The sequence below is a fragment of the Ambystoma mexicanum genome, chromosome 1p (genome assembly GCF_040938575.1).
Source record: "Ambystoma mexicanum isolate Mex_15411 chromosome 1p, UKY_AmexF1_1, whole genome shotgun sequence".
NCBI lineage: Eukaryota > Metazoa > Chordata > Amphibia > Caudata > Ambystomatidae > Ambystoma > Ambystoma mexicanum.
Window position 1 is genome coordinate 1460042708 of NC_090921.1, and position 19361 is coordinate 1460062068.

The following is a 19361-nucleotide window of genomic DNA, read 5'->3' on the forward strand; positions in this document are numbered from 1 at the left end:
AATGTCCAACACCATCTCCCCAGTATGCTGCGTCACTGGCCCGGATTTCAACGGTGACCCATCTACTGAACATACCGCTTCATGACTCTTTTTGGCACACACGGGTAAGCCTAACTTCTGTGCATATAACTTGTCCACAAAATTTCCTGTAGCTCCAGAGTCCACCATCAGGGTTACTGGATGATCCTTCTGAGACGTGCGTAGAATCCCAGTCACAGTGATGTGAGTTTCCAGTATGTGTGTGACGTTGGCTAGCATATGTGGGGCGTTACGGGTGTTTTGGCTCGACAGATCCGTCCCTCTCACTGGCGAGCACCGACGTTTCCCAGCGGCAGAGCTCCTTTCGGCTTGGCCTCACACTCTTTCACAAAGTGTCCTGACTTACCACAGTACATACATAATTTTTCTCGTCGACGTTTCTCCCTCTCTTCCTTAGTGATGGGTCCTCGAACCGTCCCTATCTGCATGGGTTCGAAGTCTGGAACCCTATCTCCTTTTCCCGTGGTCACCGCAGGCTTGTGGTAGTTGAATCTCAGTGGACCTGGCTTAGTTTCCCACTTCTTTTTATCTTGCCTCCTCTCAGCCTGACGGTGATCCAAGCGTAAGGCTAGATCGATCATTTGAGTACAGGTGTCTGGTTGTGGATCGCCCTGAGCAATGAGATCTTTTAGCTCTTCTCGGAGCCCTGATAGAAGAGTGCCAACCTCTTTTCATGCGGCCAATCAGCCTCAACCACCAGACGGTTGAAGGCTGTAACATAAGTGATCAAGTCTTTATTACCCTGCCGAAATACTCACGGTCCCTGATTAGCAAAGCTGCCCTTCGATTGAATAATTTTCCAAATTCTTCCTGAAAACCTCTCCAATCGTATAGAACCGCGTCGTCTTTTTGCACTAGAGGGGTAGCCCAAGCTGCAGCGTCCCCCGTGAGGTAAGAAATAACAAAGGCTATGCGTGATTGGTCGGAGCGGAATATTGTGGGTTTTTTTGAGGATCTCAGTTGACACTGTGTCAGGAACACTGAGTATTTCTGTGGATCGCTGCCGTACCTTTCTGGGTTGGCTAGGGGCATAGGGGGTTCGGTGGTTACCTGTACCTGAACCGGAGTGGAACTTCTGGGAGGCAGCGGGCTCCCCTGGGCTGTTAAACCTGGACCCGAGTAGCCAACGTGCCATAGTCCTGCCTAGTAGCAGCTAACTCGGCCTTTAGTTCATGCAGAATTTGGGCAATTTCCTCCATTGCGGCGTATTCGTGCTTCTTAGGTGCTGTACAATACGTGGGTTTGTGCTACTGTCAGGTTCTCTTGTTGGTCCTCAGCGCAGAAGCAGCACGAACACCTACCTCCCCCAGGCGGTCTTGGCGCCTGGTTTATACGAAGCACAGGCCTCCGCGACCCCCTGAGGGAAAGAGGGTTAGGGTCCTTGGACTGGATAGGTTTTCGGGAGAAGAGGATCACCGGATAGAGGATTAGGAAATTGGTTAGGGACAGGTAGGGGGAGTTAAGGGAAACATGCTCCAGGGCTCTCATCCTGAGAACCTTGTTACAACTCTTACACTTACAAAATCACTCTTTTTTTGGCTGAGGTTCTTGCACTCAGTTGAGCATCTGCACTGAGTTTACCCCTTGCCAATTAGTTATACTGTACAATGTTTACACCTGTAACCTCTGAGGGACTGCTCCCAGTTGTAGACAGCACTGAGTTGCCCCTTCACAGTTCGTACATATAAGTGCAATATCAGTATTAACACCCACTAAATCATAGCATGACAATAACTGCTGGACTCTGTTGCACAAAGTTAAAACATAAATCACATAAAACAGAATGGTACACTTAGCTTGGTGTTCGTGACTAAATGGTTAATGGCAATGTTCGGAGGTCGGGGCTCGCAGCCTCGGGGCGCCTGAAGCGGCGTTAATGCCTGCCAAGAAGAAGATAATTAGTAGGGCCTTTCCACCATGCTGCTATCCAAGCAGACAACTTTCACATTAGTACCAGTGCACGAGAAGCGTGCTGCGCCGCATGCGATTAGTGTTTTATAGCACCGGATATCATGCGAGAATTCCCTCGGATCTCCCAATGTGTCATGCGGGGTAACCGGGGTCCCTCCCACACTGGTCCATGCACTGCGGGGTCCGATTGACGGATATCAGTAAGGTTTTACTTATCTCTTGTCTCGCGGGGCCGCAACAGGAATGCAGGCGAGGTCTGGCCCCGCGTAAAATGCTGTGTCCGGAGGTCGTCGGAGATGCGTCCGCCCGGAGGAAAGTACGAGCGCGAACAGATTCTGAATGTTCGCGCATGCGCTGGAGTTCCTGCGCGCATGCGCGTAAGTCTGGGCGTCGGCTCCAGCCTTGACAGGCTCCGTGTGCCTGTTTCTTGGAGCAGAGGTTTCTGGCCTGCCGGGGCTGTAGTTCTGGAGGCTGAGCATGCTGGGAAGTGTGGTTTCTTCCTGTCTTGGCTTTCTCCTGACTTTCTTTTCCGTGTGCAGCACCAGTGACACCTGCAATGGGGACAAACGTGACATCTGGTGCTCAAAGTGGCTCCCACCACCCCAATTACCTTTCCTTGCCCACGCTTTCTGACAGTCGTGAGCTTCTCCTTCTTTCATGTTGTCTTGGTCTGTTGGTTACAGGTCCCGGCGCATTCTTTCAGGCGGCTCTGTAGTGGTCCATTCCACCACAGGCGGCACCTTTCTGTCCAATGGCGGGGCACTCGCCCATGTGTGGATATTCGTATCCGCATCGATAGCACGTGGCGTCGGTGCGTTTACCGCTATGTGAGGGGGCAGCAAAGAGTTTGTTGATGATGTCCGGATTGGATGATGGTTGTTGGATGGCGACCTTGCCTAGACTATCCAGCTGCGACTCTACAGCCGCCTCCATTCTGGCTAAAGCGAGGATTTCCTCTAGGGATCTTTGCTTTTGGAGCAGTTGTTTTCTGAATGATTGTGACATGCAGCCGGCTATGACCTGTGATCTCAACGCCTCTTCATTGGAATAGTTGTGAAATTCACAGTATTTCAGCTTGATGCGCAAGCGCATCACGAAGTTGTCCAGCAATTCTCCTTTTTCCTGTCTGGTAGTGTAGAATACGTGTCGCTCGTAGTCAATATTGGTGTGGGGGGTGAAGTATTTGGAGATTTTCCATGGAGTTCATCATATGTGACGGTGTCTACGTTCATCAGCTCTCCTGCTATGTCCCTGACTTCAGGGCCTACCGTCATGAATAAGGTGTTTTTTAGCCTTGCATCATCAATTAGACCAATTGCCCCCGCATAGAACTTAAAATCCCTCAGCCATATGATCCATCTGGGTCCCAGATTGGAGGTGTCCCTGACATCAAATGGGCCGGGTATAGGCAGGTTTTGTGAGTTGTTACCTGATCCTTGCGCCTGTTGAATATCTTCCGCACTGGCTCCTGCACCGCCTGATGACGATGCCGCTGGACTTGTAGGAGACGACATGGTGTGGATGGCTTGCTTGATTCAGGCCGGTGCTTGTCCGGGGCTCGTCTTTGCCCTATGATATCTTGAGGTGCTGATACGCTTCAGCCTGCACGCACGTGCAGAGTGTGGCTGTCGTTCGTGATGGACTTTTCCTCCTTTGTAGGGTTTCCCGCCGTTTCCTGGTTCCCTATGCTGTCGCAGGCAGCGTGTGATGAATGGGGGGGGAGGGCTGGCTCGTGCTGGGGGCCGAGCCGGTGCTAATCTGGCACTCCTGTGCTCTGTGACTGCTGGGGCCGGCGCTCGCTTTGCCTGCGGCTTGAAGTGAGCCCCTTCGCCGGGGCCTCTTTCCCGAGAGGACCGCTGACGCGCCACGCCGCTCGACCCCGGTCCTCTACGTGCCTTCCCGGGCGTTCGGGCCTCAGGGTTGGAGGTGCGACGACGCGCTGTACACCGCTCGACTGCGGGCCTCCCTGGCACGGGTGGGTGTGACACACACCTTCGTCGCCAGATGTAAGGTTTTGCTCGGGCCTCAAACCGACAGATGCACATATCACGCGGGAGCCGTTGTAGAGATAACCTGCTTTGTTAACTGCCAGGCATGAACTGCCGAAACCCCTCAACCCCCTCTCACACCCCAACGTCACTTCCCGTGTGGCAGGAAGAAGGACCGCAACGGTGGTCCCCCCACCTAACGAGGTGGACGGGCGGTATGCCCATAGGAACAACATGACACATATTACCACTTTAGAAATATATCCTGTCATAAAACACAAGAGAAGGGGCACACAAACCACAGGGTATGTGTGTGTCAGTCTGAAAACTAGTGAATATAGGTTTAAGAAGCATTGTGCCACTTTCAGGCTAGAAGTAAAAAAATAAGGCTAAACAAATAGAACCTAAAAACACGGGAATGACGGCTGGGCATAGGGGAGCCTTTAAGGCTCCTGGAAAGAGTGGTTTGCCAGATTTGTTCAGGCACCAATTATGCCCTCTGCAGCGATTCCTATGTTAATGCATGAAACTCGTACTTTCAGGTCAGTTGTTTTCTATGTCTGGTTCCCTTTAACACCCTTGAGGCAACGCGCATGTGCAGAATGACCTGCACGTGGACGAGCGGCCTGTCATTCCTTGCCTTCTGACGGAAAGGCGCGTGCACAGTAAAGATGGCGGCGCGAGTTGTCAGCAGAGCAAGCCTCAGCCTCAAGACCCTTTGCTGCCGTGGACTAGCTGGTGCTGATTTTGTGGCTGCTTCTCTTCTTTTGCAGCGGACCCCCTTTGCCGCTCCCTGGACATTCCAGCGTCTGTGCGCTGTCCGAAACTTCGCAACCTCCCCTCTCCTACTCTCAGGTAATGGTCGCGTGCACGGCAAGAAAAGTGAACTACTCCAAAGTTCCCAGGTCTTGGGACGGAGCGTGAGGGCAAAGTGAGGAGATTGTGCAAATCGTGCGGAGGTGGGACAGTGAAAAGGCGAGTTCGTAGCCGAGGCAGGGAGCGAGTGCAGGTTCTGAACATCCGTGGTGGAGTTAGAGTGGTGAGGAGCGAGAAAAGGTGAATCACACCATGGCGATCGATTAGTAACACCGAGGACGTACGAGTGTCTATTTTTTTAAAGATGATTCTTTAAATCTGTGCAATTCATCCGCAGAGTTATGTTTGCTGCTTCTGTGACCTCAGTGAGTACCTGTTGCTCTCTGTCTTTTAATGGAAGACAACCCGTTTCCTGAAAAACTCGGCACGTTTTAATTAGTCGATAAACCGAGAAATCCCTTTCTCTTATCGCATTTGTGATAATGGAATTTTAGATAGTATTTGTGAAAAAAGGCAAAACTCGTACGGCGGATAAACGCGTTACCCAGTACAAATACAAGCAGTCAGCACTAAAAGTCACAATATGAAACGGATTAGTAGATATCGGTAACTGTTGTTTAGAACCATTCGCGGATATTGGGCAATTCGTAATGTGGTACCAAACGTACTCAAATAAAGACGGATTATTTCATCCGTCGTTCCCTTTCCTCTCCGATTTCAATTGCATGCATTGCAGTGGTCTCTGCATTTAAAAAAAAACTATGATTCTAAATGCAACACGATTATGATTATTATTAACTGAACAATGAGATTTTGGTTGCACATTTCAGCTTTACGGTTTCCTTCAAAAGGCAGCCTTATCACTTCCAATCTGTTATACAAAGCAGGAACAACATAGTTCCAGATGAATTTTTTTAAATGGTAGTTGAGGTAGGAATCCTTAGCCGATTAATGGCCGAAACCATTGTTATAGAAGAGAAAGAGGAGGGAATAGGGATTGTGAACTGAGAATAGCTGGTTGCCATATCCACCTACAATGCTGTGTCATTAAACTGCCAAATCACAACTTCTCTGCTGTACAATAACAATATTTGCTCGAATCAGCATCTTTGTGAGAAGCAAGTCGGGGACAGGGCTTTCTGTTTCCCAGCCGCACAGTGATTTCATATTGGCTATTAGGCAATTTTTTTGGACTACTTTCGACAGCAGATCAGTGTGTGTTTTTATTTTTTTCCTCCTGAAGAGACACACGCTGACTCTCTCTACACCCACCCCCATTTTGCGTGCCGGTTGGTTTTATTTTTGTGTTACATTCGACGAGTCCTACCAAGGCTGCTTTGTTCTTCATTTGCCCCAACCAACTACTATCATCCACCCTTCCCTAACTCTCTCTACCACCACCACCCACTCTACTTGCTTTATTTCTTACTCTCAACCTTCCTCGCTCATATTTCCTCTTACTCATCATCAAAGGCACCCTCTCAATTGCTTTATCCCTTGTTCTATACTCCTCATTTTCTGCATACCCGCTCCCCTTATCACATCCTACTTTAAAACTTTGCACTCTCCTACTTGCGCCATGGTGCTTATAATTGCAAAGAACAGCATTAAACACCCAAACTATTGGGTTTGTCAATGTTTGTTTACTTTGTGGAGAATGGGTGAGTCAGAGTAACCCCTTTGTACCTGCACCATATTTTGCTATTACCACTAATGTGGCTTTGATTACTTTCAGCATCTGGTCCACACGTTTTCTCTTTACATATATAGGCCATGCAAAATATCCCTCTTTAGCTGGGGAAACCTTAGCTGCTTTTTTAAGTTTCTTACAGTTGCACTTTTGTGAAAATTGCAGACCCACATAATCATAGGCAACACCAGCTGTTTTAGGTTAGTCAACGTTATTGCTGTGGGGATTTATTCTTCATGTTAGTATGCCTAGTGTTTGATTTCTTAGTCAGTGTATAATCCCCTGTCCTGCAAGAGCTGTGTATATAGGTCTACCACTTTCTGTAGAGAATTTGAGATCCTAGCTGTGAGTAATGCATTATCTGTATTCATTAGACCTGGGATGCGCGGAAATCAAAAAGCATGGGACTTCAGTTTTCTCCTCTACAACCTTTTGGGCAATGAATTAACATGTATAGAAGAGAAAGAGCACACCACTTAAATATCAAAAGCCTGTCAACTCGCTGTTCTTTCTGTATCTCACTTTTGCAGTGGTGTCTTTGTACATAAACTGCTAAATTGCTCTTTCATAGAATTGTGCTAATTTAAAAATAACTAATTTTATACGCAGATTTATTTTAATTGAGTAGGGTCTCTTATTTGCTCTTGTTTTGCTGTGATACCATTTTAGTTCATTATAATTAGTTGATCCCTATCCTTAGCTGCTGTTGCTCCTACACACGAACTACAGTACCCAAGTGTATTTGAGTTCGTGCAAGCATTTCTTTGCTGACCAGCGTGTGGCAACAAGCTGGTCTGTGCCGCGTCTAGGTACACTCATTCTGATTTTCTATCTCCTGTAAGTTTATTTGCTTACTTTTTTCCCTCAAAACCTGTAGTTTGATTTTGCATCCTTTAGATGCTAGCACTGCAGCTAAAAATAAACTGTCTGTACAGCCAACTGAATCTTTTTCACAAAAAGCTCATGAACGTTATACTAAACCCCTGAATCTCTTGCTCGCCTTTCACCACCATGGCAGAGCTGAGTACATTTAGTACAGGATACTAATGTCTCGGATACTATGCCAACTGTCTTTGACCACACATTAGTATCTAATCCTCCTCCCTGTGAACATAGGAATAACAAATCACCAGAGCGCACAGGTTATTATTCAAGATCATTTTTTCTAATATATATGTTGATCCTTCTATTAATGTGTTATCTACTATATCCTCTTCATATGAGGAAACTAATATGCTGAAGGTTGCTCTCTTTGACACACGATCAGAAGTTAAACACGCTATTGAAGTGGTTGATTTAATACTTGGAGACATGATTTAGACATTTGATGTCCGACTGAAACCTGATTCTTAAATACCACTAACCATGCAGCCCAGTTAGCCAGCCCACCAGGATACAATTGTGTTCAGTGATCTGGTAAGTAGGCAGAGGAGGTGCTGTTTGCAGTTGTTTTTAAATATTGCTTAAATATCCACTCGCCCACCCCCAGCATACTGAAGGATTGTGAATATTTATCTATACAATTAGAGTGATCATAATACCACGTTTTCATTCTTTACTGCCCACCTTTCCGCCACTCCTAATTTTGAAGAACAGTTAATAGCTTTAGTTTCTGATCTTGCTAAACCATCCTATTGTCATGGGAGATTTTAATTTGTGGGCTCATAATAGCAAGGATTATCTTGCAACCTCCTTATATTCTTAGTTCCAGACTATGGGCTTTAATCGGATCATATTTGAGCCTACACACATAGCCGGCCACTTCACTGGGTACTTACCCATAGTTTGGAAACTTCTAGCTTCTCCTTATGTCCCTGGTCCGACCACTGGATAATAACTTCAGAACTAGTACTTCCTACCCCATACCAAAAGGTCAATACTAACCAGAGGCAACAAATCAGAACCAGGAATGCACATAGCGTCACACCTGAGGCCTTCAAACAACTTATTGGCCCCATGATTATAAATCTTCCCCTGACCAACAACGTAAATATTCATACTTCTATATTTTTACACATTAGTTCATCAGCTTTTGATAAACTTCCACCGGTTGTAGTTAAAACATTAAAAACATGGTTTTCCCCGGACATCCTTAATTGTAGGAAAAACGAGAAACTTAAAGAGAGGACCTGGAGAAAACATTTTAGCATCCTTACACATGCCAAATACAAAGCTCTTGACTTGGATTATAAGCAAGCTATTTTTTCCACAAACAAGGATAACTAATTCTAGACCCTCCAAAGCAGTCGCATAAGAAAGGGCTCTTTTTAATTCAGAAAGAATTGGAGGGAAAAACAACCCCAGATGCAAAGTGACGCATGGTTTAGGAAAATTCAAGATGACTTTGTTGCAAAGATCCGTTCTAACCAGAACACCATTAATGCACAGCGCCAATATGTTGTTCTTATGTCTATCTTGGACACTACCCATGTCTCTACTCCTATGGCATTATTCTCTTTTTGTCCTATTACCACTGGCACTCTCCTTCACATCTTCTCAGGTAGGAAACCTGTCTGTCCTGGTGACATTTGCCCAGGTCTGATGGTCAAGGACTGTATTCGGTGTCTTGCTCCTCCTAGTTACGAAAATTATGAAATTACTATTTGAGCTTTCTGGAAACCATGATCTCGCTACTTACTGGAAATGTGAACAGGGTCTACATTATCCAAAATTGGATGTTTGTGAATTCCCTTGCGTTAAACTATGATACAACCAAGCTCATGCTTGTTGGCTTGGCTTATCGGATCCAACAATGGATACTGGATAGTCATCTTTATTTGATTTATTGAACATTTGTATGGGGCTTGTACAGCAGAAAGTGTTTCCAAGTGCCACAAGACTGAGGAGGGGGAACAGAGGAGGATAAACATATGGTCCTACTAGGCCCTGTGACATTCGGATCGTGCAAGTGCAGCAAAGTAAGTGCATGGGGGTTTGGGAAGTGAAGGGTAGGGAGAAATGCACGGGGAGGGGGATCCTGGAGGGCAAGTGTGCTGGCCGGAGGGATAAGGGGACAACTAGTGCAGGGGGCTGGGGGGTGAACCAGACTCAGTAGTCTAGTCGAGGAAGGGTGCCCAAAGGGCAAGTGTTGGTAGGGGAGGTGCTGAGGCAGATTGGACGATGGAGGACTTGGCCCCTGTATGATTCAGAAGGCACCAGGCAGCCAGTTGCAGCAGCATGGGGGGGGGGGGCTTTATCAGGGAAGGGGATGAGGGAAGGAGGAGGAGAAAAGGAAGGTCTTGAGAAGCTTCCGGAACTTAAGGAGATCCGGCTCAAGTCTGAGAGGGGCAGGGAGGCCGTTACAGAGAGATGGAGGGATAGAGATAGGCTCCTAGGGCAATATTTAGAGATTGAACGTTGGATGTAGCACTGTCCAGGCCACAGAAAGCTTTGTGGATGATGCAGAGGCTCTTCAATTTGATCCTTGGAGCCACGTGGAACCGGTGTGGGGATTTGAGGGCTGGAGAGATTCGATCTCTGGGCTCGATCCTATTCTTGATTAGTTTAGTTGAAGAGGGCGAAGGGAGGAAAGAGGTAGATTGAGGAAGAGGCAGTTGCAGTAGTCCAGCCTGGAGAGAACCAGCGCTCTAGAGACATTGGCTCTCATTACCACCAACCTCGTAACACAGTTTCTGCCATTGGATATCTCGATGCCACTAGGATATTTCAAGTTCCGTTGGCCCGGGTTGTTGGGCAGCGGAAATTGTAAGTGACTCCGTGGAAATGGGGAAACTGAAGCATGGCGCTGGTGCTTCTGTGAAAAACATGCTTGCAGGACTTTATTGGCCCCTGCAGGCATTCTTGTAGTCTTGACGGTCCGGAAAGGGTGCCGGTATGTTTCGACCGGCATCCTTATTTCCAGACCGCCAGACTCGTAATGAGGCCCATTCGTTTCTGGGGGAAGGTGAGGAAAGGGAGAATTCCCCTGAAGAGGTGAAGCTGAAAGTGAAACTTCTTGGCGAGGTCAGCGATATGAGGAGAGAAGAAAAGAGGAGTTGAAGAGGACACCCATGATTTTTGCTTGACAAGAGGGTGAGGGGAGGGGGGTATCCAAGGAGGATGGCCAGAGAATAGGGGAGGAAGGGGGGGGGGGGAAAGTACGAATGAGAAGGATGTCTGACTTGCTGGCATTAAGACCGAGATCGTTCGCAGAACACCATGCCTGAATGGTAGTCAGACAGGGTTCACAATGCAACATGTTCTACAGATAAGATTTGTGCACCAAATTAAACCTTACCTCACAACCACCAACCTCGTGTCTGTTGCCTCAGCTTTAGTTAACTCCCTTTTTGATTACTGCAACAGCATGATAATTGGTACCACTAAAAATAAGTCGGAACATTACAGGTGTTCCAGAATGGGGCCACCTGATCTGTTCTTGGAACAAAAAGCAAGAGATCACATAAACGAAGCATAAGGTCCTTGTACTGGCTGCCAGTATATAATCGCATTACACATAAGATCCTCACTCTTGCATATGAGTGTTTCTCTGGAAAAGCTCCTGAATACCTAATATACAAAAGGCACCTATACTTAGAAAACTATGGTCAAATGGTACCCACAAGCTTGTCATCCCTGGATACGAATTAAAAGGCTATGACTGTAAAAAGCTTCAGCGTGTGTGCTCCCACGCTCTAGAACTCGATTCCCCAAAGCATTGGCGAAATACCAGGCTTATCAAACTTTGACACATTTTTTTAATTTGAAGGATTAATCGGTACCCTTCTACCTTTATATCCAGCCTACCTGTTTGCTAGTATTGTAATTTTTTTTGGGCACTATGAGAAATTGAATGATCTCCATGACCACAGACAAAGCGCGAGGGAGACTTATCTTATGCAAGCAAAATATTCTATCCTCTACAGGGTTTGAAATTGGAGGGAGCTATTTAGCTCCTGCTTGCTGCCTACTCGAGCCTGGTTAGGTTGAAACAAACATCTACTAGGAGCTACTTTTGGCTCCCCAGGCCAACTGATGCCTTAGAAACATTAATATGTTACATTAACTTTCAGTATTTTAGAATGGAAATGGACCAATTCTCCCATATCTAGTACACATTTAAACATAATGTGCAAAATGTTACTGTGCATCTCATGTGGAAGTTAGCTTTGCAGTGCGATGTTCGCTCCTGGTTCCCCACCGGCAGCTCCTGCCTACTGGGTGATGTCACACAGGAGCTGATTTTAGCTCCTGCTTTTCAAATCCTGCTCCGTGGTGAAGGCTGATCCATGAAAGTAAGGTTGTTCTCTTTACCTGCCCCTATCATGTTTGTGGAAATTGTTAGATGAAAGGTCAGACCCTGCAGATCTGTTCCTAAGCCCTTGTGGAAAAAGAAATACAAGGCATAATTTTGTTTTAAAACATTGATTAGCCGAGTTTGCTAATTAAAATTGTATTGATTAGCAAACAGACCCATTTGATTAGCAATGTTGTACTAATACTGTTAATGTCACCAGAAGTTATTTCTACTGAAGACATGAAATGGGCAACAATGCAGTGTTTTTGTGTACCGCTGAAATAAGACATTAGCGAGAACCGTTAGGACTTGCAAATTCAGCTAGACCTGCAGGTCAGATAACATAGTTTGCCTATTCGATCTAAGAGAAATGCATTTAACCCGTAGAAACGGATGACAACAAATTTAAATGCGATTTGTGTAACACGGTGCATGTCACTACAAAACCTGATTATGTTTGGCACACTGCTGCCACCCAAAGGCCAGCCATTCACAGTGAAACATCTGATATTTATTGCAAACAAAGTAAATGTTTCAAACAACCCTTGCAAATGGTACTGGCCCTTCATAAAATCTGATCGACTATGCGAGTCGGCGAAAAGACTTTGTGAGCCGTAGATATATAATAATAAACAGGCCCTGAAAACGGTTTGTCAGCTGTCTCCTGTAGGTGCTAATCTATATTGCAATCATAATTGCAAAGCGAGCTCTGGAAGCTAACTACAGTGTATAAAAGTGCAGTAGATCTGTAGATGTACCAACTGGATGGAACTATTGATCACTACTTTGTGTAAACATCCAGTTAGCTTTGTGTATTAATTGTGTAAGAGGAAAGAAAGTAAGAGACTACACAGAGTGGATGGCGTAGCAAGCAGTGAACTGGGCAAACTAGGTGGAGTATTGTAGTTTGTGGTCATTTCATTTTCAGGGTACCTGGGCTAAAGCAACCGGGTGATCAAATAGAATGTCAAGGAGTCTGGGATGAAAACAAACTGCACAGATGAATAAAATCAGCAAGTTACAAAACTAGGTTTGCCTTCAAAAGCATTCGATCGTGTGGTCATGTACATTTTCAGAAGTGTTCACTCGTCAATCTGATGCATCTTCATCAACAAAATGAAATATAGCCGTCACTGAGATTTAGATACACTGACACTGACCTAAACTTGACTGTAAAACATGGATAATGCAGTGTTTTACAGTGTCAATACTGTAATTATGCCTTATGTAACAACTTGGATTTTTAGGAATGGATTTGCCTGATTGTCTTCATATAAAGTTAACACATATTGGTCTTTGCCAGACAGGATGATGTTAATAAAAGTATCACTAAAGTATCATCCCAAATTACTTCTGGTTTACAATTATTTGAAAAAGAAAAATGCAATTCTTGACTAGCACTCCACAGAGACATTTGTCACTAAGAGTGGAGGAGATCAATACTGCTGCACTTTCTCTCCATTAGCACTTGAAGTGAAAAGTGAATAGAGCACAGAGGGCAAGAGCCGACTGCAGGGCTACCTGTGCTTTGATTGAACATGACAACTTAAATAGCAACTTTTTATACACAAGTGTCCATTTGATTAGCAAACCTACAGGATTGCATAGCAAATTGCTATGCAACACTGCTTATTTTATGCCTCAAAATATATTGGGGTATTCGACTGGTATATATTGATAAGATGGATTTCTGAACTCTGTCCTGGAGGGCAGAGGTTCAAAAGGCCAGCCTAGTTTCTTGGAACCTCTGGACAAACCAGACCAATCAGGGTAGCTATGGCAGGCGGTCAAGACTAGGTCTCAGGAGGGGTGAGGGTGACTGACAGACCTCAATGAACACACAGAGCAAGGACACTTACAAATTACTGCAGACAGGTGTTATTTCATAAATATAGACACATTTATTACAAGGCCTTTGTAACATAGACCATAGCAGAAGAATCGCAGTAACACTAAGTAAACCAACACAACATTATCAATACAATGTATATATAAGACCATTGGGGTGTAAAGGGGTTAAATGCACGAAATATGTCGACAACCTAGATGGGAAGGAAACGGGCAGTGCAGATGGTCTTTAGGCCCCTTTCGACATCGATAACACACCTAAGAGGCAGTCCAAGCCCTAAGAAGAGGGGAGCCTTATGCTCCATAGTACATGCAAAGCAAGCACACGCGGTTGTTCCAACGGGCAAAAATAGGGTCTCTTCAGTGGTCTGTAGCAGCACGGGAAGGCGGATAAGGCGATGAAGAACAAGTTCCCACTATTCAGGGAGGACCTCTACTTGAAGGCAGAGGCAGTTCCAGAGAGCGGGATGTAGTTGCTAGTTCACACTAGTAGTGGAAAGGAGAGGGACCCCCAGGGCCATTTGTGCGTAAAAGGGGACCTTGGCGCCAGGGGCCACCAGTTAGTGTTGTCAGTACTCATCGGTCCCAGGCGCTCTTGGACCCAAAGATCGCCAGTTCAGTCCACTCGGCTTGCAGGTTCGAACGCAACAAAAAGGACGTCTCTGTGGCTTTCAGTTGCTGAGATACAGCGATGATTCCCAGACGGGACAGTGGCGATTTCTCTGCTCCGGGTGGATGAATCGACCTAGTTTCACTGCAGCAGGCTTCAGGGGCAAGAGGGTCACAAATGCAGCGTACTTGCCAAAATCGTTGCTGCGGCAGGGCAACGCGGTAACCACGTTTACTCCGGTCCTGGCGCTCTCATCTCATTTCAGACCTGGGAATGCCAAGTGTACGAAATTCAGTGTGAGGGTGCCGGGGACACAGAGCTAGCAGTATACCAAGTTTTGAGGGCCTCCTCGAAACGACAGCAGAGACAGAGCAAAGGTCCTTCGTAAGCTTGTCAGCCAACTGGTTGGCCCAGGGACACTTCTGAGAAAGCTTACGTGCAGGTTTTGGTGAAGGTGCCGAGAATAGTTGGAACCACTATTGCAATGGGTCAATGTGTCTTCGCAGACCTTGTAGGATGACCAGATGCAGAGGTGTCGCACCGAACGACAGCGGGCTCAGGGTGCCAAACCTTCCAGCGGGTCACCAGCGGTTCCTCGGCTTCGTAGTTGCAGGATACTTGGATCCTATCCTTTGTTCAGTGAGAACTCAGGAGATCGACATGGTATGGGTGTTTTTGGCCTCCTCTTATCCAAAGATCCCTTCGCGCCAAAACTAAGAGGACCCAATGGGAGATCGGCTCGCAAACACTCTCCATACGTGGACCAATCACGGATCACGGTGGTCCCGCCAGACTCTCTGGCACCCAGGATGTGTATTGGACTCAGACGTTCCAGCCCACATTCTGGAGGCACACACACAAGGCATGCAGAAGCCTGCGAAAGCATTGGGTTTTGTGGGAAAGTGCATGACCAAATAAGGACTGACACGGGTCGACTCGACCTGGGGAAGGTGAAGGGGCAAGATGGCCAAAGGACAGGACAAAGAACCTCGTGGCATGGCCATTTTGGAGCCAGGCACCTATTTGTGCCAAACGCGGTTAACATGGCAGAATAGGGTTAAAAAAAAATGCAAAAAGATAGTTGCCACCAGTCCTGTCCATGACACACCTGCACAGTTCATAAAAAGTCAGAGAGTATCTACGGCCTTTGGAAAATGACTATAGACCCAAGTGTGCTGTTTGGTAAGATACATTGCACACTTGTTACATGTTGCACAAAAGTTGCAACATGGGAAAAGGACTAAGGGAAACAAAGTCTCCCAGTACTGACTGTCTCAAGGGCATGTCAGTTTCCCCATTAAAAAAAAGTGAGCGAAAGCCCAGAGGAGTGCAGCTGAAGGCTTTGCTTCTCTGGCAGTCAGTAAAGGGTGTCTAAACAGCAGCAAAACGTTTGGGGGTGTACACATGGAGGGAAAATTACCTACAATTATGAAATCTTTCCTAACGTATGAGTTGGTGAATTGACACTGGAGTGAAAACCCCTTCAATCTTTTACTTTCAAAATGTGTATTATCTATCTTAAAATGATAAATTCTATTAATTAAGTTTGAATGCCAATTTAAGTCCTTGGAGACTACCTGCTTAGAATAGCTTGCTATTGCATGCACATTTTGATCCATATGGATCTTCCTCCAGTGACTGTTGGCATTCTTGTTCTGTGTTAAATGGACTGCTTATCTGCCTTGATCTCTGTTAGACACCAGCTCTGTCCCCTATTTATCGGCTTTTCTCAGGCTTCCTCCCGCAATTCACTGAGGCCTGCCGCCCAAGAAAACTTGAAAAATATGATGAAACCATCAAGCGATACTCTTATCATATTACCGGACAAAGCATCCAGTAGCGATTTTAGGCAATATATGGGAAAGAAGAAATTTCGAGTGTAGAGAGGTTGGAGGGCGAAGGGTGGATGGAGAAGAAGCAAGGAGTGGACTGAATATGGTAGAGACTATGGGGGTCATTCCGAGGTTGGTGCTAGGGGAAAAACGATGCTGGTAAAGGATTACCGACATCGCTTACCGCTACGGGCTATTCTGACCAGCCTGACCGCTATTGGCGGCATCGTAAATTACGGCGTCTCTAATAGCGGCATGTGCATGGGCACGCGGCCCACCATGCCGGCATTAGCGACATGCCGTAAACTGGAGGAGATCACAAGTGAAGTGGACATGCAAATACCGGCTTTATGAAGGCGTTAAAAGTGGTTACCGGCATGCCGGATATAGGGCATCGCGGACCAACCGTAAAATGCCATGTGGAGTGATCCCAACTGCCACAGGTGCACACAATCGGCACAGGTGGAGGCAATGGCGTCTGGCCCACTACAAAAGGAGCACACCCACACACCCCACCCCCCTCCCACACCAAGATGATTCCAATAGTAGTAGCATTACTGGAGCTGGAGGACATGCTTGCATTGCCACAACAGCAGCAACAACAGCCGGCACCACAGAGGAGACGCAGGAGGAGAAGGAGGGTGAGACGGGCCCAGCATGCGCCACCAGTGCAGCCACCGTTACCACGCAGGCAGCCCCCAATCCCTTGCATCAGAGCCAGTCCTTTCAACCTAACCCCTGAGCAGATCCACACCCTGTACCGTCTGGACCGGGACACCATCACCACCATTGTGGACCTGATACACGACGACACTGTCAGTCTCATTGAAATACGCACCGCCATCCCCCTCTCCTGAAGGTAATGTCTGTGCTCCACTTCCTTGCCACAGGCACCTACCGGCACCCAGTGGGGCACATGCATGGCATTTCACAACCCTTATTTCCCTTATTTTCTCGGATTCGCTGGATGCCCTCCTCAAGCACACAAGGGACTACATATCCCTACTATGGACTCCCCAGGAGATATTTGATACAAAAGTTAGCTTCCATGCACTGGCAGGCATGCCAAGTTGTGTAGGTGCCCTTGACTGCACCCACGTGGAGTTGGTGGTCCCGCATGCCATGGAGGTGGTGTACCGCAAGCAATACCACAATGTGCAGGTGGTATGCGACACCAGCAAGATCACTCATTCTGCCCGATATCCCGGATCAACTCATGACCCTATGGTCCTGAGGAACTCCACGCTTCATGGAGCGACATGCTGGACGACGTGCCTGGCTGCTTGGTAAGTTGCATGACTGGCACATGGCATTGAAATGGGGGGGAGAGATGCACACACCACCATGCTGCCAATGTTGATGTGACTGCACAATGTGCACATCACCGAACACTGTGCCCCAAAGCATCATAAACGGTACATGACACCCAAATCCCATAGGAACGAAGTAAGGTCAACACCTATCACAACATGACTAACAGTAAACCATCCCACAACACGTGCACCACTCATCAGCGGCCCTTACCCTCCATAACGCCATCCTGCACCATGCAGTGCATATGCACTATGTCGCTGTCTCCAGCATATCACCACACAGGACAAGCATCCCTGGGAGTGCATTAAACTGAACCAACTAGGGAATCCACAGTCTGTCACAGGGCCGCCACAACCACCTGCATGTCACCATGGGAATGATCAGCGCTGATTGCCCAATATTGTACAGACTACTGACAACACTCCTTCTAAGTAAATCTCACAGAACACAACACATCACAAATTTGACACAAACACAGCTGTATGCGTACATGATGCATGTGCAACAAGACGTCAGTGCACACCATGTATCATCTTGAAGATGCAACCCACACCATTAGTCCATTGCACAGGACACATTGAGGGACTGAAAATGGCGTAAATACATCCAGGGACATGTGCATGTCGGCAACGATAATCTGCAGGCTTGTGTGACTAGTACAGCTGTCCCATCATGAATTGACTAACATTTACCTTTTATTGCCTCTCATGCAGGTGATAGTGGCTATCCCTTGAAGCCGTGGCTCCTCACCCCTGTCCGAAACCCAAGGAGGACTACAATCGTTCCCGTACCCGTGTGGTCATTGAGCAGACCTTTGGCCTGTTAAAGCCACGATTTCGCTGCCTCAGCCGGTCGGGTGGGGCACTCCTCTACAGGCATGAAAAGGTGGCCAAGATCATCATGGCATGTGTCATGCTGCACAATGTGTATCCGCCGGAACGTGCCCCTGCCCACTGACATTGAACTGCTACCACCTGGTGGTGATGAAGGGGATGAAGATGATGTGGCTGGACATCATTGTGTTGCCGATGCACAGGAGGGACGTGCTGTGCGCCAGTCAGTGATTGCACAATATTTCTGACACACGGCAGCAGAGGGTGACATGGTAGTTGGACAGAGGGCACTGGGTGTGGGGTCACATGTACACTATGCACTGTATACAAATAAATGACACATGCGCAGTGATGAATGTCCACTCGGATCTTGCTTTTCACACAACGGGTGTATTAAATATAACAATCGAAATTGCAAAAACACTCCCCCACACATGTCCCATCGAGTCTCCAATGCCTACATGAGGATGCCCTGACTATCAATTGGCACTCCCTGGTCCAGGTGGCGGCACAGGGTACGTGCCGAACTGCAGAGCAGGCTCGTCTGGGTTAAACTGGATGATGACTGTGTGGCCGCCTGCTGGGATTGGGTAGCCGGATGCCCTGCCTCCATGGCATCGGCTATGCGGCCTAAGACCTGGCGGAGGGCCGAGACCACCTCGCAGAGGCGGCTGGTGTTATCTGCAAAGGATTTGGCCATGGAGGCGATGTTCTCTGTGATGGACCTGCTTAGAGAGGCGAAGTTCTCACGCCACTCCTGTCTGGCCAGTCTGTTGTCCTCAACAAACTGCTGCACAAGGACAGTCGGCTGTTCTGAACGCTGCGGCCCTGAAGGGTGCACCTGTGGAGGTTGATGGTCCCTGGCTGTCCAGCTCAGCCTCCATACTGGTCAAAATGGGACTGAAGTGCCATTCTCCTGACCAGACTGCTCCGGGGTGGTGGCGTGGTCACTTTCGAGGGACTATATTTGGGGGGATGCCAGTGGACTGGGCGTATGGACCACTTCCGATGCATCGTCCTCAATGGGCACCCATGTCATCCTGTGGGTCCTCCCCAGCCAGGGGTGCTGTGGCTGCCACCTCCCCAGCCAAACTGGACTCCTCTGAATGTGGTGCCGTGCCCGATTCCTCAGGATGGCCAATGGGTGGTGGTGCTTCGCCCTCTACGTGCCTTGGCGCAACCGGTGTAATGGCAACCTGGGGTGTCGTGCCTGTTGGTGCACGGCAGCCCCTGGGTTGCCCCCT

General features: G+C 47.5%; 1 protein-coding gene across 1 annotated transcript in view; it reads left to right on the plus strand.

The window, feature by feature from the left end:
- The first annotated feature begins 4483 nt into the window (after positions 1–4483).
- GCSH (glycine cleavage system protein H) overlaps positions 4484–19361 on the plus strand; it is a 151554-nt gene continuing 136676 nt past the window's right edge. Inside the window, exon 1 of the mRNA XM_069607105.1 lies at positions 4484–4793. Within this exon, the coding sequence (XP_069463206.1) occupies positions 4610–4793 (184 nt within the window). The 5' untranslated portion in view covers positions 4484–4609. The remainder of the gene's footprint in view (positions 4794–19361) is intronic.